At 40.5% G+C, this 24642-nt stretch overlaps 1 protein-coding gene across 1 annotated transcript in view; it reads right to left on the bottom strand.

The window, feature by feature from the left end:
- The window catches only part of mob2b (MOB kinase activator 2b), a 52918-nt gene extending 30292 nt beyond the window's left edge, over positions 1–22626 (bottom strand). The window contains exon 1 of the mRNA XM_053500451.1: positions 22168–22626. Within this exon, the coding sequence (XP_053356426.1) occupies positions 22168–22184 (17 nt within the window). The 5' untranslated portion in view covers positions 22185–22626. The remainder of the gene's footprint in view (positions 1–22167) is intronic.
- Positions 22627–24642: the final 2016 nt, after the last annotated feature.

Here is a 24642-nt window from a genome sequence, read left to right as displayed (position 1 = left end):
TGATTTTGTTCCCTCACACTTAAGACTTTGTTTGCCTGAACACACAGACTGAAGTTTGGTTTAGAGGTGTGGCTTTTACACACAGCTCCACCCAAAAAGCAGTCAGCACTATAAAGCCAAAAACAGCAAAATTTAGCCTCGGCAATGACTAAGCGAGAGAGAGAGAGAGAGAGAGAGAGACTTCCAGAGCTACTATTCAGAAGCTGAAAAACATCCAGTCTGCTATATCAGAGAGGTATATATATATATATATTCACAGAGGTGAAGAGATGGAGAGATTTTATAATAGGAATGCGCAGCTATGTCGGTCTCAATCATCCGCTTCGAGCTCGTCTCCTACTACACGGCACGTTTACCATGACACCCAGTCCAAATATAGAGCCAGGCTAATGACTTCCACACCCTGCGAAAACAACAGGGAGGAATCGGATTAACCGCATACTCCCTCCGCTGTCATCCATAGCTTCTGTTAGGAAGCCTTTGGAAAGGTCAGGTTTTATTGGTGTTAACTAGTGATGATAATAAATAAATAAATAAATAAATAAATAAAAAATAAATAAATAAACAAAAAAAAAAAAAAAAAACATCAAAACTTGAACTTAATAAAAGTGAAAGTTTAAATCAGTGTACATAATGCAACCCAGTACCATTACTGTGGAAAACCAACAGGACCAGGTATTAGGATGAAAGGACAATGGACCATGACGGAAAGGAATTTGTCCAGTTTGTAAAATAATCTGAAAGTTCACAAGGTACAATTAGACTTACCGGCTTTTCTAATCATACTTTGCGACTAATCAGAGACGGAAACCACCAGGGAAGGATTTGCATTGCGATTGTTAGTATCACGATTTTATAAAATATCATAATTCGATATTAAATATTTTTGCAGTTAATTTTCTTTTGTTAAAATTCTAAAAAACTGCTGCCTGCTAACGTGTGAATAATTTATCACGCACCACCTGTAGGATTATAAAGGGAATCGCAACATTTTGGTCCCTCAAATGCAAATAGCACAAATACATATACATTTTTTAATAGATGAATAAAAACAATGCGCAATGGTGCAGCAATGCGCAAACTGTCACACAAAATAAACGTGACGCATAACTGAACCAATTTTTCCCCATCTCTATGAATTGCTGCATTTTTTAATACCCAGGTTATGCTGTAATGCTGATAGTCAACTGCAAACAAATATAAACTTTTATATTTTGTGAAACTCCCGATCATTGATTATTTATCCGTGTCAGCATGCTACGAGTAGGCCCATAGTTTGTTCAAAGCTCCTTAAATTGTTTCTCTTAAGACTCCAGCTGACACAACCCGCATGTAATAAAAACATTTTATTCACTGTACAGCTCAAGCTTCATTCTCTTCATCTTCATCCTCTTATATGAGGTCACATTAAAAGGCAAAATCTAATTGGAAAATCAAATTGGAAAATCTGGGCAAAACAAATAGAGAAAGAGGACAAATTTATATATTTAAGTGAAAAGCATGATTTAAAATGAATTTTGCATAACAGTTCACCTTCTTTCCTGTGCTGATCAGATTAAATTAGTTTTATGTCGTTCACTCCTTTACCAATTTGTACAAGGATATCTCAAATGGTCATTTTTATTACTCTTACTCCCTGAGGGTGTAGTCATATTAACATTAACATTTTATAACCACACTGTAAAATTTTATGATTGTTGCTGTAAACAGTCAGACTGGCATGATTTACGGATTCACATTTGCAATCCAAAGGATTTTTAAAAAAACTATAAACCGAGGCTTGCATAGTTCAAAGTGGGTGCTATGCTTGTTCCTTAAAAGACGCTCGGTCTGTGGAAACCTCCCGAGCTTCTGAGTGCCTCTGCCCATTGCTTCCTCGCAGTCTCACCCACTTCCTGTCTCCTGTGCTAGCCAAGATGGCAGACATGCTCACTTTTAAGTCATTAGACAAGAACTCGAGAGCGCAGTCCAGTCTGGTGTACATACCAAAGTTAGGATTAAAATTACGACATAAAGAAAAAGAGAAATTAAATAAATAAAAAAATAAATACATTCAAAAAAAGTGTATTATTATGTAATGTATGAGATGTAAAGCTTTAACAAGTAAATTAAGCAAATGAAAGAACATTTCCATCCATGTGGCCGGAATGAAACAACACCGCGTGTGCCTCGACCTTAATTCAAAGCTCTGGCTCCCTCTAATGGACATCAGTTCACAACGCTTTGCTTTCAGCAGCATGAATTATGCTGTTGTGAAGAATATTCAGTAAACACAGTGGCTAGACAACACCTGGCTGTGACTCAAGATCGTTCAACCTCGTCCCAGTTGGAAAGAAGCCAGGGTCAAAGTACAGGATCGGCCGTTCAGTAGCCTGAGCGTTAAACGCCGTGTTCACATGGCCATGCCTGGCTCTGTGGCAGTCGTGAGGTTTGAAGGGTCAGAAAATACTGCAATTGTAAAATTCTTCTTTTATGGAATAGTATGTACTTGTAAATCCTTAGCTGGACATTTTATGTCGTAATAAACACAAACAATTAAGTCACAATTAATTAGGACTTTTACTTCACTTTGCATTAGAGCAAGGGTGCCTTAAAAAAAAATAAAATAAATAAATAAATAATTCAATCTATCCATGGCAATTTTGGTCCATGAAGGCCCCGCCCTGCAACCCACAGCACCAAAATGACCTGCCGCCAATGTTCTGGTCGCAGACACCACAGCAAACCTCAAGAGATCTTGCCGAGTCATGCCGCCTCCCCGGTGAGGAACCTACACAATACTGGGCTTAACACTTCCATCATGATGTTACGGCTGATCGGTGTACAAGTACTTGTTTAGGATCCATCGCCATACAGACATGACATTTGCTTGTTAAATCTAGGACACTGAATAGACAGTTCACGATTTTGAGTAGGTAAATAAACTGTGCATTGCTAGCACCGGCTATCCTAACAAAATTCATTCCTCTTCATTTTTTTTCCACTCTGTATCTCGACTGCACCAATTCGAGCATCAAGCTTCGAGCTTCGACTTCCCACTTCCAATTACTTTGACTTCTCCATTAATATCACTCTCTCCCACTGATCGTCTATACCACTTTATCCTGTATACAGGGTCGCGAGAGCCTGGAGCCTTAAGTATCCCAGGAGACTTATTTTTTATTATTTTTATACTTGGTGCCAATTTGGGAACGCCAATTAGCCTAATTTGCATATCTTTGGACTTTGGGAGGAAACCAGAGAAGGAGGAGGAAAATCCTCAAGAAGATGCAAACTCATGCACACAGACCCCGAGGCGGGAATCGAACCCAGCCCTGGAGGTGCATGGCGTGAGTGCTAACAACTAAGCCACTGTGCCGTCTCCATTCATATAAGACAGTTTAAAAACATCTACAGAGAACTGTCAATCATTCCACATTCAAATATCAGTTGTTTTTTTTCCTCAGGGATAGACTTTGGAAATGAGTCTAAATCTGCATGTCTGTAGGAGGGACTCGAACCTTCGACCCTGGAGGTGCAAGACCATTTTGTCACACACGATGCCTCCAATTGAGTGAATGGAGACTGCTGAGAGGACGACACAAGCTTCACCTACAAAACTCACCTCATCATTAAAAGTCTTCCTTTGCTGCTAATCATGTATGACGCAAGTCTTTATTTTTGTATGCAAAGCGTACGTGATAATCTGGGGTGTTGTGATGCCGTCACTGCGCTGCTTCCTCCTGCCGTCATTCAGATTTGTTTCTCTCATGCCTGTGCACCATTTTAAAACATGGTGTGATAAACCTAATGACCATACCTATTTATAATAATCTCTCTCAGTCTCTCTCGAGCTGTACTGTACGTGTTGCTCCCTGATGTGATCCTGGTGTGATCCTGACACACTTCCCCTTCTGTACCTCCCTGATTCATCATCTTATTTCTTCTTTTCTACACTCGTGACTCATCTGATCCTAAGTCGAGTCCCTAAATACTGCACCTACATCCAAAAAAAAACAAAAAAAAAAAAACACACACTTCTACACCGTTATATTTTATAACCGCACAATCACTCTAGAGAAAGCTAGGTTACCTTCCCTTTTATGCAAAATCTTTAGCTCGAGCAGCTTGGTCAAGATCATTATTTCCACCTCGCGCTCATGGTTAGAAGAGTAAAAATAAAACGCAAACAGGGTATCGTCATGGCAACACCTTTTAACCACTTAAACCAGAAAAGCCTGAAACCTGGGTGTCAGTTACAGACAGATGAAAAGAAAGAATCAAACTAAAGGGTGAAGGCTTCTTCTTCTCTTACTCAGGAAACACACACTATCCACAGTTACATGGACAATATTTCTTCAATCATATTGAAATCTTTCTAATCTGAGATTTCAACTTAACTGCCTACATGGATCGGATGAGCTTTAAATTTAGTCCGGATAAAACTTTTTGATGTGAAAAAAACGTTTGATCTTTGAGAAATATACTGTAACAAAATGAATAATAAGATCAAACAAATCCTGACCTCTGCGTTATAATTGGTCACAAGAATTTAATCTAATCTATGATTGGTTAGATGCTTTACTACATATAAAATGGTGGAGCCTATCAGTGTCCCTTTATCAAGCTTCAGTAGAAACCCAGTGAATAAAAGTCGAAAGCAAATTCTGTTGGGAGAGGAGTGATGATTGGTTAGGATAAAAACATGAAGCCAGTCAGAGGAGGGTGGGACATAATTTGTGCTTTGCCGGGAAAAAAGTATATCCTTTGCTGCCATTTGCCTGTCGGGCAACTGTGACACACACCAAAATGGGGCATCTTGTGGAAAATTATGGAATGATGTTGCACTTCCTGCACAACTCAATTTCATTCTGGCTTGGAACGGGCACTTCATCCAGTGGCTGGGGTTTTGGGCATTGGCTAAAAATTGAACCCGGGGCTTCCGCATGGCAGACGAGAGACCTACCACTGAGCCACCACTGCCCTGGAAAACTATTAAGTGGAATGAAATGGAATTAACTGGGACTATCATGGAACTATCCAAACAAAAATGAACTAGCTAGCAGCAGCTCGGGTCACCACATCACAGCGCACCCTCTTCAGGATCTGTGGCAAATTAGTTGTTCCTATAGACAGTTTACCCACTAATCTATGGGAACCCACTGTGTAGTTGAACCACGATGTAATCTGAAACAGGTTTAACTGCAAAATCTGCATCTCTGCATTTTGTAATAATTCAGAAGGGATGTACTAACACTTCTACCCCTTTCTAATAAAAACAATAAATAAATCTCCAAGAGTAGTCTTATATGTCACTGTTTATAACTCACAGTGTTTGTCGTCCCAGTCACTGCTGTGCAAGTGTGAACGTGCTACACCAACAAAAATGGACGCCCCATTTGTGATTAAACGCAGACGACCGCTATCCGACGGCGCCGTGGTCTTGCATGACGATGCACGTCTGCACACTGTACGCACTCCGCAAGAACTTTGTTTTAAAGCTTGTGAAGCATTCTTCTTATAGTCCTGATCACACTCCATCGGACTTTCACCTGTTTGCTTCCTGAAAGCGGCCCTTTGAGTACAAAAATTCACTTCTGATGTGAATCGCAGTTTAACCTGAACCTGGTTGACGGATCAGATGGACAGAGTGTATTTAAGAAGATTACACAAAAAAATTATGTATTTGTCTTTCTAAAATAAATTCCACAGCCAGAGTAATATTTACTTAGAAACTGTGAGTAAATAATTAACACTCTCTTAGTGGTAGGCTTCTCACTTGCTACGCTTTCGGGTCAGGGGTCAATTCCAAGGCAATGCCCAAACCCCAGCGGTGCCCAAGCCCAAATAGAATGTGAGAGTTAAGTCAGGAAGGGCAGCCGGTTGTAAAACCATCGCTAGGTGTGTACGGATTAGATGGAATGCATCTGAAGCTTCAGTTTTTAAATTTGGGACAAATTGAATCCGAGCAGTGGGACAGGTTTCCGTTTTACTAAATTAAATGTATTACAGTTTGATGCAATGGGGAATCTTTTGCATTATAATGACTGCTACAGGATAAATACACTCAGTATCAATTCATAATGAATTTAAAAAAAAAAAGAAATGAATCGAAAAGGAGAGTGAGAGCACAAAGGGAGTATAAGATTCCTCAATTAGTTCATCCATCATTTATCCATCTCAATGCAGGATTACACTCGCATTAAGCCGTGTGCATTCCACAGCTGGCACGCTCACACACACACTTACCATCACATAGCAAAAGGCCAATATGCACGCACACAGATGTAGATGAAAGGTATTAAATGAACGCAGTACAATATAAATAAATAAATCGAAACACGTGCAAGATTTATCCTGATGCACAACTTCTGCTTAGAGCTTCTGCATTCGTGACTCACCTTCTGCTACTATACAACGTTTCAGTGGAGAAACTCATCCCAGGACACCGTCCTCGCAATCTGCTCATACCAAACCATCCTTTCATGCTACGGCCTGTCTCTTCACCTGCATTTATAACCCAGTGTCAGTCAGAACTAGACATAAGAGGCTCTCAACCTTTCTCACGGCGGCATGTAATCTTCGCCGCCATGACCTCTGACCTGCTCGTTAGACATTTGCAATGAGATTTCTTGTAAAGCTGCCACGTCTGTCTTTAAGTTAAACAGAATTCACAATCCTTACACAAAATCTTCCTGCTGATGTCAGTGGATCGAGGGCCGATGGGATTCAGAGACCTACTTCTCCGAAAGAGTGTACTGACTCAGGTTTAAACGTTACACAACAGCAGCACACCTTCATCGAGCTCGAAGCGCACGTGGATCGTGACAGCACGCGCACACTTAAGCTAATCTGTACAGCAAGCACTCACAGAATAAGAGTGCAGTTAGGGTCCCGAAATGTTTAAAACTTACTGTTGTATGTTTTTTAGGTTGTATATATATATATATATATTTTTTTTTTTTCTGGTTTAAGGTTCAGAAAAAGGAAGTCAATCAAAAAAGTGGCAAAGGCTTCGCTCGCATTGCTCATGTGGCTTTCGGATCCTTTTGGTTTGGCCTGAATCAATTTCGTGACCAAATCCATTTCCTGTGCACACGAATTGGCGAGAGGAGTGAGGGGTTCTGATCAGACCTAAATGAGTCTGATTAGACAGATCAGATCTTAAAAGTGTGAACTGACATAACAAATGCACCAAAGGATTGAGGATCAAGTAAACTGCAAAATTAATCTAATGGCACAGCACTCAGAATGGGATTCACCAAGAATTACCCGATACAATATTATCACAATCTCTGGGTGCAGATTGAATTCGTATATATGACTCTGTACGTATCATGATTAGTAAATAACTTGTAATAATAATTAGCTTCTACCTCACAGGGCTACCTAACCCTAACTCCACAGGATGCTGCCAATGTGCAAGTACAGGTTGTCCCCTACTTAGGAGCAAGTTTGCAAGTCAGATTTGTTCTTAAGTCGGATTTGTTCTCAAGTCTGACAGAGTTTTGTACACCTTTGGCATGAATATAAAAAGTAAAGCATACCAAACCCCTTGACTAAATCTATGTGCCCTTACCCAACACTGCCATCATGTGGCCAAAAATCGTAATCGCGCCATGGAAAATGAACCTCACAGTGAAGTGTTGTCTCGGCTGCTTTAAATCATGAGAGGAATCCCGGACGTCATTTTGTCTCAGAGCTGTTTTCCACTGTATTGGTCTGGATTTTACCGAAATTAGGATTATTCACCATTAGGACAGCTTTACAGGACAGCCATTTCCTATCATTGTGCTTCCGGACTGATTCATTTCTCCCGCACACCCATATACATACAATATACTGGACTTAGACACTGAAAATATTGTATATAATTGTAAATATTGGGGTGGCACAGTGGTTAGCACTGTCGCCTTGCATCTCCAGAGTCCGGGTTCGATTCACGTCCCTGTGTGCATGAAATATGCATGTCCTCCCAAAGACCTGCATATTAGGCTAATTGGCGTTCCCAAATTGCCCATAGTGTGTGATTGTGTGTATGCCTTGTGATGGATTGGCACCCTGTCCAGGATGTAGCCTCCAGCCCCCCCACGACCTTGAATACAGGATAAAGCAGTAAAGACAATGAGTGAGTGTAAATATTGGTATCTGCTGCACTGGAGTGTCTACAGATGTTCATGTCTGTGGAAATTTGTAACTCGACTGTTCGTAAGTCTGGGACTACCTGTAGTTTAGAGCACGAGATTGTTGAGGAACTGCAAAATTTTGCAAAGGTATATAAAATGAACTCTAAAATAGATTTTGATGTTAGTGTGGCAGTACATGAATTGCCACATAAAAGAATCGTGGTATGCAACTGAAACCATCCCCCCCACACAAGTCTACGAACACCACACAACCTTTGCTTGACATATATTTATTTTCCATTTAACTACAATGCTTAAGCAGACCTGTTTTTCTCACAGAACACTGGGTAAAACTCTTCTTGTCTCTTTCCAAATCGTTCCTCCTCTAATCTCCGCCTCTCTCGCCAGCTGAAGCTGCTGTGCTCTATAAAAAGCTGTCATGGGGACACATGTTCCAGACGAGAAGCGCCGAGGGCTCGAAAAAGACACACATGGAGCGCTCGCAGCGTGGAAGATGCTAGGGCAAGAAGAGGAGGGGAGAGGATATAAAAAGAAGTGGTAAAATGGGCGATATGTACAGTGACCAAAAAAGAAGGAAAAAAAGGGAAACAGAGATATGGAAAGACGAGACATATGAAAAACAAACAACAACAAAAGATGCTGACAAAGGAATGCGAAGAGAAACAGACATGCTGAGAGACTAGGCGAGAGAAAAAAAGAGAGGGAAGAGAGAGACATGAGGTGATGCATAGATTTAAAGGTGTCCCAGTTCAGCATGCACGCACACTCACAATGGACACTTTATTAGAAACACTTCTACACCTGATAATCTAATATGGAAGCAGCTGAAGATTCAAAAAGACCTTCTGACATACGTCTGCTCTCTATGTGCCTAGTTTTGATGAGACTGTGCCAAGAGGAGTCTCAGATTCGTGTTCTTGGCTGAGGGAATATACACACATCTTTAACTGATCCATTTAGCCATACAACAACAAGACGGAGTGCTGTTGTAATGAACATTAGCACTGATGTGACGCGGTCCTAGGCATGCACGTTTAGCCCGAGTAACAAAAATATCAGTACAGGTAGAACCCAACTTACAAACATCCGAGTTAGGAATTTCTGCAGATATAAATGGACCAAGGTTTCACTTCCGGTTCAATCACAGAAGTAGCTCAGGTGTGTTGCACAAAAAAAATAGGACACTGCAGTGCACCAGATACCAATAATTACAATTATATACGATATTTTCAGTGTGCAAGTGAATGTATAAAATGTTTAAAGTTCGGTATATTGTATGTGGGGGAGAAATTTTAATGAATCAGTCTGGAAGCACAATGATAAAAATGTCTATCCTGTAAAGCTGTCCTGAATTCTAATTTTGGAAAATCCTTAGGGTTCACAGTCCAATACAGTGGAAAACAGCTCTGAGACAAAATGGCGTCTGGCATTCCCCTTGTGATTTAAAGGCCACATGATGGCAGTGTGGGGAACGGGGAAAAATTTTGTCAAGTGGATTGGTATGCTTTACTTTGTATATCTGTGTGAAAGGCGTTTAAGACTCACTTTGTCTGACTCAAGAACAAATCGGACTTACGAATGTGCTCCTGGAACAGAATTCGTTTGTAAGTCGGGGACCACCTGTACTGATATTCAGGGAACAGCCTTGCCTATTGCTTCTATACAACGGTTCTACAAACACCATTAATTTTCAATATATTCCAATTTGTTTTTTAAATCAATCGGTTATTTGGCAAAATGATGCAGACACATTTGCTTTTGTGTGACTGATAGAACTACCGTTGACTTGGGAACCGACAATTATTGCACTGAACAACTATCTGGAACCAGCGGCGTCACGCATTTTCACACTATCCAAACGAAAATGTACGCAATTATTTAAGCCATGCTGGCTTTGGTTTTGATGACGCAAGCTGAGATCAGATATTCATACCTCATACTGTGGGTAACACCATCTCTGCATCGAGTGGCCTACTAGCCCAACGGTTTCCACACATTGAGTCATGAAGCGAAGGTTGGTGTCAGGAAATTTTATTGATGTCGGCATTTCTCCAAATTGCGTCTGTGTTAACTGAAAATATTTGTTTTGCATTAATTATTTAGTTGCTCATACTGTATATATGTATATATAATTATTAACTTATTCACTAGAGCTGTGCGAGTGAATCGATTATTCAATTTAATAAAAAACTGAGAGTTTATTGCTAAATGGAAAAATCTTAAATTTAATTGTTTCTCTGCCAAAACTTTATTGATTGGATAAAAACATTTACACCTACTTTTTTCACCACAAGCATTTAATTTTTTCAAAGAGTTTGCATAAACTTGCATTATTCCTCTTGTGTGACTTGTAACGTTTTGTTCTGACGAGAAGTGAAAAACAGAAAACGTTCACACCCTGTAAAGGATGTTTGTGTGCCACCACATCCTCAGTCAGAACCAGATGCAGGTGTAATGGTGATGAAAGTACATTGTGGCTGGGTTTTTTTTCCACCGTGTTCTAAAAAGATATGGTGCTTGACTTGACAGGAAGCAGAAGGATGTAAATAGCAACCGTCGTCTAAACTTCCCTCACACCTCTAAAAAAAAAAAAAAGTTAATTAAAAAAGGGAGCAAAGCATTTCAGTGCTTTAGTTCTTTCTTTGGTTTATATATATATATATATATATATATATATATATATATATATAGACCAGACACATTAAAAGAATAACCCTGAATGCATTCATTCTGTATGATGGTACAGTAACTGATTTGCTCATAGACTGAAGCATATCGCACTTTGAAACCACAAAAAAAAAAAAAAGGTTACACACTTCGGTGTAAGTATGGGTATAAACACTGGAATTAATCAGTATTAGTATGAGTATCAGTAGCGTCAGTAACTAAACTTGACTTGAGCTATGTTCCAACAGAAATATTCTGCTACTAATACATATATGAATTAAGGCTGCCTCTAATTATTTTGGTAATCGATTAATAAATTATTGAAACAATTAATCAATACCTCTTCTTTATCTATCAATAAATTATTGAAACAATTAATCAATACATTTTCTTTATCCATCAATAAATTATTGAAACAATTAATCAATACCTCTTATTTATCTACCATCTTATGAACGTTTTGAATTGATGTAGCTTTGTGCATGTGGTAACTAACAATTAAGATATGTCTTTTAATGAACTTTCATGATGAACCAAGGAAAAGCAAGAAATACAACTAATAATTAAAGTTTAAAGATGGTGGATGGAAATTACGGGAGTCAAGTTAAAGAAATTGAAAGAAAACACAGATTAAATCTGTGGTTTGTGAATGGCGGGGTCAAGCGAAGTGAAGTGTGAGGCGCCGGAAAAGTGAGGTAAGTGAGAAAAGGACACACACCTGGGGAGAATATGGCTAATTAGAGAGTGTGTGTGTGTGTGTGTGTGTCTGATGCCGTGAGCTGAAAAAAAATTAACAGCATTTAAGAAAGCGAGCAAGAGAAAACGCACGTGCAGAGCTCAAAAGCCAGCAATAAGGCGCACGTGCATGTGTGGGAATGCAACTGAAAAAAATGTTCACTGAAGAGAACCGGAAATAAAAACCGCCGACTCACAGCAACACGCGCTCAGTAATTATCCACATTCTCTTCAGGTGTGACTCTTTCCCCTGCTAAGCGGCCACGCCCCCGCCAGCGCAGAGCCTCTCCCTCCGATTCTAGCGGCGGTTTTTGCTCAAGTTAAGAGTGAAATGTTCCCTCATGTCGGAGATTTCTGATCATTGAGGCGTTTCCATGGCACCTCACACCTACATGTCAGAACGTTCACAGTTCACGTGAGAATTAGGCGTGATTACGTCGACAATTTAATTTGTTGCCGACTAATTTGATGACATCATTGCACCTCTAATATGACTGGACTAAATGGTGCCTTTCAGCCCCATCGTACGGTTTTGTCTCCTTTTTTGGGATCAAAATAAGGGGAGCCCAAATTTACAGAAGAAGGAGGCATGGCTTCGACATGTGCTTCAGTTCTGAGTTGGAAAAGTACGTGCACGTCCATGAAACTTGACTGTCTTGTCCAAAACTGTCAATCACCTAAGTAACCACACCCTTTTCATTTATCACCATATAGCTCAGTCACCTCTCAACCCACATCCTCTACTACTGTACTTGAGTCAAGTCCCAACTCAGACAAGTTCCAGCCCATATCCTCTGCTACTGCATTGAACCAAGTCCTAACCCATATGCTCTACTACTGTAGTCAGCCATGTTACAATCGACAATCCACTTACATAGGTCAGCCATAACATTAAAACCACCGCGAGGCTGATTAGCAATTATATACATTATATGGGCACCCGAGGCTGTGGGGGACCAAAAGTCCAGTCCGTCTTGTCTGATCCACAAAAAAGGCAATGCATCACAAAAAGTTAATGCTGAATATGATAGAATGAAAACACCCAGGACTTGCTGTCCAAACTTCCCCATCCCCGTCTCCATCCAATCGAGTCCGATCAAAGGAGGACCAACACACAAGTCCAATCCGGACAAACAAGTCTGATCCATGGAGGCTCGACTTCTTGCCTGTAACGTACAGCACTTAAAGGAAATGCCGCTAACATCCTGGTGCCTGATACCACAGCACACCTTCAGAGGTGTTGTGGAGTCATGTCTCGTGGGACCAGACACTGTTTTGGTAGCACAAGGGGACATCTTCAAACCACATTTCAGTAATTCCCACAGGTCTGGAATATCCGTCTGGTGGTAGCCAGGGAAACGGGCAGGCAGCGCAAAAGCAAAAGTAGTCCTTAAAAACCAGAGAATTTAAGCCTTTTTTATTTTTGCATTACTATGTTTAATAAATATATATAATATATGGGGTCAGGATTGAACAATATAGAGCAATATCTTGTTCTTTCCAGCACTAGCTGGGCAATATAATATGATGAACTGATTTTTAGTTCTTTTTAACCAACTACACACACATGACTGAGCAAAACCAAAAAAAAAAGAAGAAGGAAAAATGGGTAAAATATGCAAACAAATAGCACAGATTCATAAGATAATGTGTTTTTATGGTTGTTTTAGGTTGTTTCTTTGATAACAAAAATAATATCTTTATAATAATAATAATAATAATAATAATAATAATAATAATCATAAATTATTCTATTGTGAGTTCTATATGTTTGTGACTTTTATTTCCCTTATTTCGACGGCAATAAAATTTCAAGTAAAGTTTCAAAAGTCATCATAACTTAGGTCCTATATGACATATCAGAAAACCCAAATGCACAGTTTGATGTCTAAAAAAAAATCTGTGACTGAGCAATGCTGTGTTACTGACATTGATCCCTACTGTTTGAGTTAAGGTTTAGGGCCTGTCCACACTGAGACGTGTTTCGCTGTATAGGTATAAAGTTTTTATCGTATTGGCGGTTCATCCACACGGATCCGGCGTTTTAGGAGACTGAAACCGCTATTTTTTAAAAACGGGTCCCAAAGTGGATAAATCTGAAAACGACACCCTTGCGGTTTCGTGTGTAGAGCCAATCCGTATATTTTGTGAAACGATGATGTCATCACATTACGTGTCGGCTGCGTCACACGTAACAGCAACAACAATAATGGCGGACTACATGATTGTGTTCATGTTGCTACAAAGCCTACTAGCTTTATTACAGCAAAATCTATTGTTTCTATGCAACTGTTATGAGCAACAAGCGATAATGGACAACACCATCTTGGTTCGTATACATCACGAAGGTTATGCGCATGCTCAACGTCTTCTTCTCTGTGTATAGTGTATCTCTATGGCAGAATTACAGCGCCCCCTATACTGGTCTGGCATATATACTACACCGTTTCAGTGGTTTCGTGTGTACGCAAATTTTTTTTAGAATGAGGGGAAAAAAATGATCAGATAGGGAACGCACCGGCTTCGTGTGGACTAACCCTTAATCCTTCTGTTTTTTGTTTTTTTTGGAGAAGTGTGAAAGGGCCTTCTAATTTTTACGGTAACTGCCGCCCGCTGCATTTACTGCTTCTCGGTACATCACTCTCTCAGAGTGAAGGGTCAGCCATGATATAACGCCTCAGGAGCAAATAGGGTTAAGGGCCTAGCTCAAGGGCGCAACAGTGGCAACCTGGTGGAGATGGGGCTCGAACCGCCAACCTTCCAATCAAAAACTCAGTGCCTTAGTCCTCTGTTAGGGAGTTAAAGAAACGCAATATACTTGGGTGGCCTGTCCACTGGTCAAGACATACGTATTAATATATTAATAATTATTAAATTACTACATATATATTATATATACATTAAAGAGCTGCATGAACATCCGCATGCTTCATTTTACATCATACATTACTACAGTATTAATAGGAGAAGCAAAAGTATTAACACCCGCGCTCAAAAAGCTGTAAGCTAGTTCATTAAATGTACGATCATAAATGTGCTAATTACTGCAAGCAAACACTACGCTGTGTTCGGCCTTTAATCACGTACATGGTACTCAAGAATTCATAGGCTCGGAACTAAAAGCCGGGTCTTGTCTATTTATTAATGTTTAATTTGCTAAAAACGGAAAGCGAGTCCTGCAGTAATGTCCATGTTTTTTTTTTTGTTTTTTTTTAAACAGAACTCGTTCAGCCAGATCATCACTCAGCATTAACGCGCGTGCTGGTGTCAGACACCACTGATACGCTAAGATCAGGTGTCCGTGCAACTCTCTGCCCGGACTGAGCACTAGAGCTGGTGTTTCTCAGTAATACGGGTCTATGAGCAGTAACTAAAACCCACCTCTAAACATTAACCACTGCATGATAGATGAGCAAAATCCCAGCTAGTGCGCTGTAGTTTTTTTTTTTTTTTTTTTTTTAAGTATTACTATAGAGCTGTAGAGCATTTAATCGTGACTCAAGATTCAAGACATGAATATCCTGTTGTTTAAATCCGTTAGTTTTGGTTAATTTTCAATTACATTTTTAAACCCAATTACAAAACTGAAGCTTGCAAATGAAATCCTTTTTTTTTTGTATTTATTTGTTAAAAATGACCTCTTGTGCCAAACCTGCAGCTCACTAGTGCTTACACTTTAGGAAAACACTGCTTTTTCCTTTGAAGAAACATTTCAATTCGGAGAGACAACGTCTCCCAGAATGACTCCGCCCCTATTCATCAACGAGGGAGCGAGGGCTCACCGGGACATGCTACAGCCTTCACGCTGACCAGATCTCAGCGCCCGTGGGAGTTTTTGACTGGCGTGTTAGACAGAGCTTGCTACACCGCTGCCACAATCATCAGTGATGTTCAGCGCTCCCGTCCGGCTCCCAGAGACTTGTCGAATCGATGCCAAAGTGCAAAGGTTTATTGAGTTTGCTTGAAAAGCGAGAGTTTTCTGACTGACAAGCGACCGGCCACGTGGGACTCGCGGATGCCCTGCTGCTTCTGCTGCTGTTTATAAACCCAGATGGCTTCACGGAGTCAAGATGACGGACAGATTTGGCATTTGCTTTACCTTTGTACAGGAGACGAACAAGTTAGATATAAAGACATAGAAAGCTAACATATACAGTATTAGATTAGAACGAGCTGATTAATACAACTTGAGCTGATCCTCCTGTCAGATCTGCTGTCGTAGAAAATCCATCAACACCTCCTGACCAATGGGAATCAAGAACTCACTCTACAGCAGCTACAGGTCCTAGAAGACATTTTTATAACCTGACACACTGCCTGCACTTGTCTACTGCTTCAGCCCTGACAGAGAGAAATTCAGTCTCGAAGCCAAGACGTGACCTTTGCTCAAGTTTCTGATGACAAACACTGGTTCAGATGTATAACCCAACAAACCCAGAGCACGCTGACTTAACAGCGAAAACATTCGTGTGGCTGCAACACTTTCCTTAAATAGATACACACACACAAAAAAAGAAAGAAAATACCCCTGAGCTCCAATGCTGCAAGTGGCTTACAGTCAGTGCTGATAAAGATCATGATATAAATGATTAACGTTTACGGTGTTGTTTTAATAAAAACCCATCCCACTGTGTTTTATTAGGGAGAAGACATGGAAGGTGTGCTTATGACACAACTGCCCCAAAGGGCAATACAGAGAGACACAACACAAAGGTGTTTCCAGGAAATGACGGACAGAAAATGATGCATGGATAGACAGATAGACAGTCTGATAAACAGACAAATAGACATAAAAACAGATAGTCAAGAAAAACAAGAAAGGGAACTTATACGCATTACATACATACATACAGACATAAAGACAGACAGGGAAATTAGGTACATAGATTTACACAGAGACATAAGGAATGACAAACAGATGCATGGAAAGGCAGGCAAACATGCAGGTAGACAGACGGAGACAAGTATAGACAAACAAAGAAGTAAGTAAACTTATAAAGAGAGAGATAGACATACAGACAGATGGGTGGATACATGAGAGACAGACAGATAGGTTGAAAGCTAGTGAAACGGACAGGCAGACGGACATAGATTTATGGGCAGACAGGTGCACTGATTAATGGTCAGACAGACAGCTAGCCAAATAGACAGATAGAAAGACAAGCAAGACAGACAGACAAGTAAAGAAAGCAGATGCTTGGATAGATGCACAGAAGGACATAGAACAAAAGACAGCTAGACAAAAAGATAAGTACAAATATACAGACAAATAGACATGCCGTGCATATAAAACCTCATACATGGATAGATGCACAGACAGACAGACAGTGACAGAGAGATAGAAAGTGTAATTTAAAAGGTGCCACCAAGTAAAAAAAAAAGTAGAAAACATTTCTTTCATCCAGACACGACAGGTTCAGACAAGTTTAAACCCTGAAGATACCCCAGCCCTCCGTGGGCAGAAGTCGAAGCGAGCAAAACAGTCTGGGTGGAAGGGCGGCCCTGCTCTCTCTCTCTCTCTCTCTCTTTTTCTCAGCTACACAATCATGGGTGTCTATGAGCTCGTGCATGTGGAAGGGGGCGAATAGTGTGTTCTGATGTTGTATCCCTGTGACGCAGACATGGTCGAGTGGCTTAAAAACCGAGATAGAAAAGGAAGAAAGAGCCTGAATAGAAACTTGCTACATATACAAATAAAAAAGAAACTATTATAACCTATAAAAACCTACTCGGAATATCTATTCTTGAGACCACTTTTCCATCTTGGGTTCCCCAGCATGAAACGATTGTGTTCGCACTGATCAAAATGAATCGTACTTTGGGATCAAGTGTTCTCAGAAACGATCCCTGGGCCATAATGTGAAAATGCCCTATAAGTACAATCAGTCCAACACTGTTAGGGAGGTAAACAAACAAAAAAATTTCATCATGCTCGTAACCGTGTCTGCATCAGAACAACCCATCTATGCCGGCTCCTATCTGACGAATCAGATCCGTGAAGATAATGAGGATGATGAGGCTCAGGAGTCTGCTTTTAACTCCTATGTCTAAAAGCGTAGCTGCGTCTAAAGTGCTTCCTTCGACTTAACAGACCGAGTGCATCCAAACATTTGTCCTGACACGCACAAGCTCTAGAGTAAAACTGAAAGCTTTCCTGATTCCAGGAATAGAAGCGACTGTAGAAAAACAACCTTGCAGCATAACGGTTATTTAAATATCACCTTCAATGCCGCGAACTGCTCAACCTACGACATCAGTTACGTTGGCCTGCAATATTTTTATTACCAAAAAAAAAAAAGGTGAAAGCTTGGAGATGTTCAGGCTGCCCAGAGAACAGGATCAAAGATGTGTGTCTATTTGACTGCATATATTTCTTATATATATATATACACTGTATCTTCTGGCGACTGCTCACACTGCTCATGGTGATGTCACAGTTTCTATACATTAAAGGTACCACCTTTTTTGAATGCAAATATAAAAACAAAAAGGTTCAACAAGGATCCTTTAATTTCGTAGGTTTCACTCCTATTCCGACTGAGCCGTTTCAGTGTCTGTAGCTTTAAATGCCCTTTAGCTGCCGCCTCCTATGTCTCTTTGTGGACCTGCAATTTTCTAGCTGATCAGAATGCAGAAAACAAGACTTCCCTGAAACCACCAAACTCCTCGATGGTGCCCGGGACTCGATTCAGAGGAGGGGCTATGCACCACTTTTTTCTTGCCTGTAATGATGTCATACCAGTTCAGAAATTTGAACGGCGTGATGTATCATGATTCTTGTGTGGCGAACTTTGGCAAATTATTTTTCAATTTATACATACATGTATTTGAGCTGACACTATACTGTGTATAAATATTTTTTATATACTGTGGGACGAATAAAGGTATATCTTATCTTATGAAACAATTGCAGTTTCGCTATAATCTCTGAACTATTCACATAATATGCAGCACAGCGTCCTGTTATTTGCTAAGATTGATTAGAATCATAACAAAACCTTAAATAAATAAATAAATCAGGACATCCTGATACTTATAGAGTCACAATACAAATCGAATTAACACCTGGGTATGGAGACGATACTGTATCGGATGGCACCCATTGATTCACGCTTGTTTATCCCCTGCTCTTGGTGCAATTCACATCACCGGTCACTTATTTTAGGGACCAAAGGATTAGCAGTGTTAGAAACAAATACAACTAAGCATCCCTCCATACTGCTTTTGATATCTGCTTTAATTGTTTTTTAATTGTACACTAATGATTATCTGACGCCACCCAGACGGGGACGCGTTTCTTCCTCGCCCTGGGGTTTTACCTCAACTCTCTCACTTGTGAGAACTGAACTGAACTAACACTTGCTGCCTTGCTGTCCTCAGTTCTCTTTCTTTATACACACACACGCACACACAAAAAGAAGTGAGCCTGCTGGACGATGATCCCACGGGTGACCCGTTTGCGTCACAGGTCGATCATGGAGTGTGAGGGGTCAAGATTGGACAGGATTAGAGCCAACACACACACACACACATAAGCACTGGCAGGCACACACATGCATGCACTCTCCTGCTAAACATAAATGTGGTTATTCGGGTATGGCGAGCGTGCTCAAGCTGATCAGCTGACTTAACGATAAACTAAAAAAATGCAATGTTTCTAAAAGAAGTCTCTATTTGGTTGACTGAACGATTGCTGATGCGTGCATGGTTATTTATACCACCGTGTGGTGCAAATTCTAACGAAAACCATGGCTGTTAAATATTTATCCAGATTTCATGCACTCTTCCGTGGGGTTATCTCATCAGAGACACAAAAATCAAGATTCTAAGTTAAAAACTTTCTCGCCTCCTGTCTGGAAAATGTTGTTCGGTTACATTCCTGTGCATTTTAAACTGCTGCTTTGTCTAACAAGCAAAAATGTAAAACAAGACCATAGTGACGAAATTAGGTGTTAATATCCCTCAGGTTAACCAGAAGAAAGTCAGAGTATGAAATTATGATTCAGACATAAGCAGAACAATCAAGTACGCTCTTACTTAAAGGACACCTATTATGCAAAACTCACTTTTCAGTCATTTTAATATATTATGGGTCTCCAGTTTTTGTGTAAAAACAAAAACATTCTCAGCGTTATCTTCTTTTGCCATTCTATTTTAAACAAGCCAATCAGATTCCCTCCCAATTGTGACCTCATATAAGAAGATCCCCTACCCCGGCTATTTAGTTAAAGAAAAAGTCAACCATTAAATATATAGATGTTTGGTTACATCTCATTTTTATGTTTATCACGTGCACGTCACAGCCTGGCCTTCCATTTCTGTGTCTATAAACTTGTGCTATCAGTCGGTTTGAGGTCATGGGTTAAATTCTATTACGTTATCAGTGTAAGGTTTCTCCCGGATTAACTCTTATCGTACCATATCGAGTCAGTCTTCTGTGAGTCAATCGACCGAAAGCCGGTCGTGTCTGCGCCGTGTGTAAACAACGGCACTCCTGATACTTTGACTGTCATGATAGCAGGCATTCGAGCTAAACACACAAGCTGGAGGAGCTTCAGGAGAAAAGTTTCACCCGGAAGACCCGGTCTAACACCATATCTATAATACAGGACAGACTCGTACGCCTTAATAGAGACCCCTAATAATGTTACTTACTTCCTTTTAAGACTTATCTTGTTTTCAGATATCTCTAAAAATGATTAAGGAAAGCCTGCATATAGAAAGACAAGAGAAAACCGCAGGTAATCATCTATATTTAAAGGTCAAATAATAAACAGAAAAGCTGAAGCTAGGGGAAACTTCAGGTTCTGAAAAATGAGGCCGATGGCCACAGGGTGAAAGTGAGACAATCCTCGCAGAGTCTGTAAACAATTGCATGGGGGTGTACCTCATCAGTTATATAAAAAATGATAATAAGATGAAATGAAAATAAAACTTAAATTAGGCATAATTAGGGGCGTGGCCGATTTGAGTGACAACTAGAAACCGCTGCCTGATAGGCATCACTTTTGCAAACTAGAATTGTCAAGAAACATAGGAGCTGACATGGGATGATACAGTTCCAATGCAAAGTAACGCTAGCGTATAAATAAACATTAGCCACCTTAGCATTTGAGCTATGCTTAACCTAAGCTAAGTAGATTGTCTTTACTGAGGTTAATGGGCGTGTTCCAATCAACAGCCATGCTCTGTTTGTTCTGCCCATTTGCCCATTTATAGATTACCCCGGGTTTAGGCGGAGTCAGCGCCTGCTAAGATGGCGACGCCTAAAGATCCCACAGTTGAGCTTCAAAACCGCTTTTCAGAAAAAATACGGTTTACATATTTAGGGTTTGTCCAGGTCTATGAGGACAGTGTGGAACATTGGACAACATGGGGTGAACAAAATCATTCCAAGCAGTCGCCTGGATTTGCTGTTTAGTCACGTGACGGTGAATTCAACCAGAATTAACAAACAATTCAAATGTTGCTCATTATAATGTCACTTTGTCTCTCAGTGCTGGTGATTACATCACAGCTCGGTAGAGTCGACCTAAAGTTGAGGGTGTGATTAGGTAAAGCCTGTAAGACGGTAAGTTTACGACATCCAAAACCGAGATCTTAGCACTTCCTTTAAAATCAGCAGCACTTATTATTATTGTTATATTGTGTATTATACGCTCATTGTGTTAGATTAATCAATACATAGATGTTGCAGATGGTTTAATCGAAGACTATGACTAATTTTAGCTGGCTAAGTGAAAATTCTGCCATTGACGTGACCGTGTCTTGCCTCGCTTCGTCGCTTTGAACGTGCAAAGGTTATATGAGTGACGACCGACATATATACGGGTGCATCCTGCGACCATAGCATGGCGACAACAAAAACTTGACACTCTTACGGGAAACGAAACAAAAGTCAGAAATTTTTGTTCTGCAAAATTCTGCACTGATCATCTCAATCAGGGCAAAAAACAAAACAAAAAAAAAAAAAACACGACTGGCCAAATAATTAGGTACGGGTGAGAAAATCCAAAAAGCTGACTGGTTAAAAGATTAATTTTTTTTTTTTTTACATTTAACAGTTTGCCGATCGTGAGAGCAAATGATGACTTAATGTCTCGACTGGCAGGCAAATGAAACTCCATCATAAGGATATGCAAAGATTTTGTTTTGTTTTGCACTCAACCGTAGAGAGACATGGACTAAAGTCAAATAGAGAGACGTGGGAACGTCTGAGTGTGGACTAGTCCATCTGGGAATATGGAAGAAAAGACAAGGGAGGAAAAAAAAACAGGCATAAAGAGATGCATAAAAAGAGAAATAAAGATCTGAGAGATCTAGATTATAAATAACTATGATGGGAAGATTTACCGTGGAGTTGGTGAATGACCCGCCTTGGGTGTTACGAAGCAGGGAGGCGAAATTTGCAAGCCAAAGCGGTGGAATGAGCTGCATTTGTTTATTTAAACATGATGTAGATAACCAGACGGTTAGATTTAGGACTGATTGTGGACATGGTGCAGGGGGTCCTGGAGAGACAGGGACCCTGACATTTCTGTATTTGTTTGTTTGTTGGTCAGATTTCCTGTTTGCTCTTCCTGATTGCATGCCACTCTATTTAAGATTTCTTATCTATATTAAACACAGAGTTACTCACCCCATTAACCAATCCATACTGATGGAAAGGGGGTCGATGGACACACTTTCGTCCCCTTCCTCCTTTCTCTTTTGGCTTCCCGGCACTCCAGGTGAGACAGCTCGACCGGAAAGCTCTTCCCGAACCGCTTCTTGATAACCCCCGGGCTTGATCACGACCCGATCCGGTGTGCGTTAGTGATGAGTTGCGTTTGAAAAGTGCCGGTAAAGCAGCTCGGGCACTGGGACGATGCAGCGCATTGACTTTGTCGGATTGGCGAAGGGTAGCACTGGGATTACTTTCTTCCTCTGCGAAGCCACTCTGACGTCTCGACGAATCTCGAAGCTTTAACGCGATTATTCGCTCACAAAACCCGTCGGAATTTCCCCGGAGAAGCTCGCGCTGCTGCTGCCTTCACGGCGCATGAGATCGCGCTGAGGTCGCCGTTGCTGTTATCCAGATCTGCCATATACAGGAAGTCCGGAAGTAAACACAGCTCCGGCGCCCGACTACAAACACTTCCGGGTTTGTGGTCAAGCGCGCGCGCTGGGGGGTGGTGGGAATTGTATTTTTTTTTCTGTTTAATTATTATTATTGTTATGTTGTTGTTGTTGTTCTTGTGCTTTTTATATATTTTTATTATTAAAAATAAAATGTCTAAGAAAATTGCTGCGATTTGTATAGACTATATCTTGTAATTAATATTATTTATTGTAAAAGAATTTTTGTTGCTAAGTGGTTAGCATTGTCGGCCTGCACCTTTAGGGTTGAATCATGCCATGTCTGTCTGTCTGTGTACGTGTGTAATTGCTTGTTCTCCCTGTGCAGCGTAGACTTCCTATTTTTTATTCGTTTCCCCACAGTTCACAAACACTTCTACACCGTGACCTCGCTTCTCTAAAGGAAAAGGTCGAGGGTCCCATTCCCACCTTGGGGGTTTGTAGTTTTCCCCGTACTTGGTCTTCCAACAGTCCAAAAACATGCACATTAGACGAATTAGCATTTCCAAATAGCATGTAGTGTGTGAGTGGGATGGATGGGCACCCTGACTGTGCCTGGGATAGAAGCCCCCCCGCGGCCCTGTACACAGGATAAGCATTATAGAAGATGAATGAATATGATATAGCAGTCGTTGTTGTTCTTGTTGTTGTTACTCTTTCGGCTGCTCTCGTCAAGGGGTCGCCACAGTGAACCTGATCTGCGCAAAACTTGGCACAAGTTTTTATGCCAGATGCCCTTCCTGATGCAGCTGTCTCATTTTATCTGTACACTTTAAATGACTGTACACTTTTTTTTTATCCAATTCTACTGTCAAAGGTATTCTTTGGCCCTGACCTGCAATATGAAGCCTAAGTAAACAAAGCCTAATGTGACATGCCCATGTTAGAACAGCTGAAAGACAAACTATGTGAAGGAGAGAGAGAGAGAGAGAGAAAATATGGAGACACTAAAGTCATAAAACGGATTTTTTTTGTCGGACGATTTACCTTCACATCCACTCCCACCCACTAACACACATGCACACACCCAATATAATGTTTCACACTCGCATATTCACACGAACCTAAATAAAAAAATACAGATAATAAATAATAACTATATTTAATGTCCTATGATTATTAGGACTGCTCGTAATTTTCACATATATTATATTTATCTGTGTAAATTGAAAGGCTTTTGTATGTAAACATTTGGTGTTATTTGCATTTGCATTGACACATTTATAATTTACATTGTATACTTGAAACATAAAGGACTTCATTGTGTTATTTGAACAGTTATTTGCTTTGAGGTTAGAAGGTGAGCTGTGTCCACACACCAACACCCTATGTGCAACTATGTACACTACGTTCAATTTGTAAACACCAATCGGCCTACAATGCATGTTTGTGAACTGTGGGGAAACCCGGGGTAGCTGGAGGAAAGCCACACGGCACAGGGAGAACAAACAAACTCCAGACATACACACAGACCGGTGGTGTGATTCAAAACCTGGAGGTGCAGGGCAACAATGCTAAACATTTTTTTTTTCCTTCATTCATTCATATTCTCAAACTGCTTATTTTATACAGGGTCACAGGAAGCCTGTAGCCTATCCCAGGAAACTTTGGGCACACATGCACACACTCACACACTCATTCACATGCTACAGGAAAGCTGGGAATACTAATTAGCCTAATCTACAGTACATGTGTTTGGACTTTGGGAGGACCCAGAGCAACTGAAGGAAATCCACCAAGCACTGGGAGAACTTTGTGATGTTTACATTTGTACCATATTGTACCATATATACCAAATATAATTCTATAGATGGCAAAGAGTTGACAAAATCTATTCATTTATTCATTCATCCGTTTTTATACTGCTTACCTTGTACAGGGATGCGGGAATCCTGGAATCTATCCCAAGAGACTTAGGGCACGAGGTGGGGTACACCTTGGACAGGGTGCCTCTCTATCACAGGGCACACACTACAGACAATTTGGAAACACTGAT

Source organism: Clarias gariepinus, chromosome 7, assembly GCF_024256425.1.
Source record: "Clarias gariepinus isolate MV-2021 ecotype Netherlands chromosome 7, CGAR_prim_01v2, whole genome shotgun sequence".
Taxonomy (NCBI): Eukaryota; Metazoa; Chordata; class Actinopteri; order Siluriformes; family Clariidae; genus Clarias; species Clarias gariepinus.
This window is presented reverse-complemented; position numbering and strand designations above follow the sequence as displayed.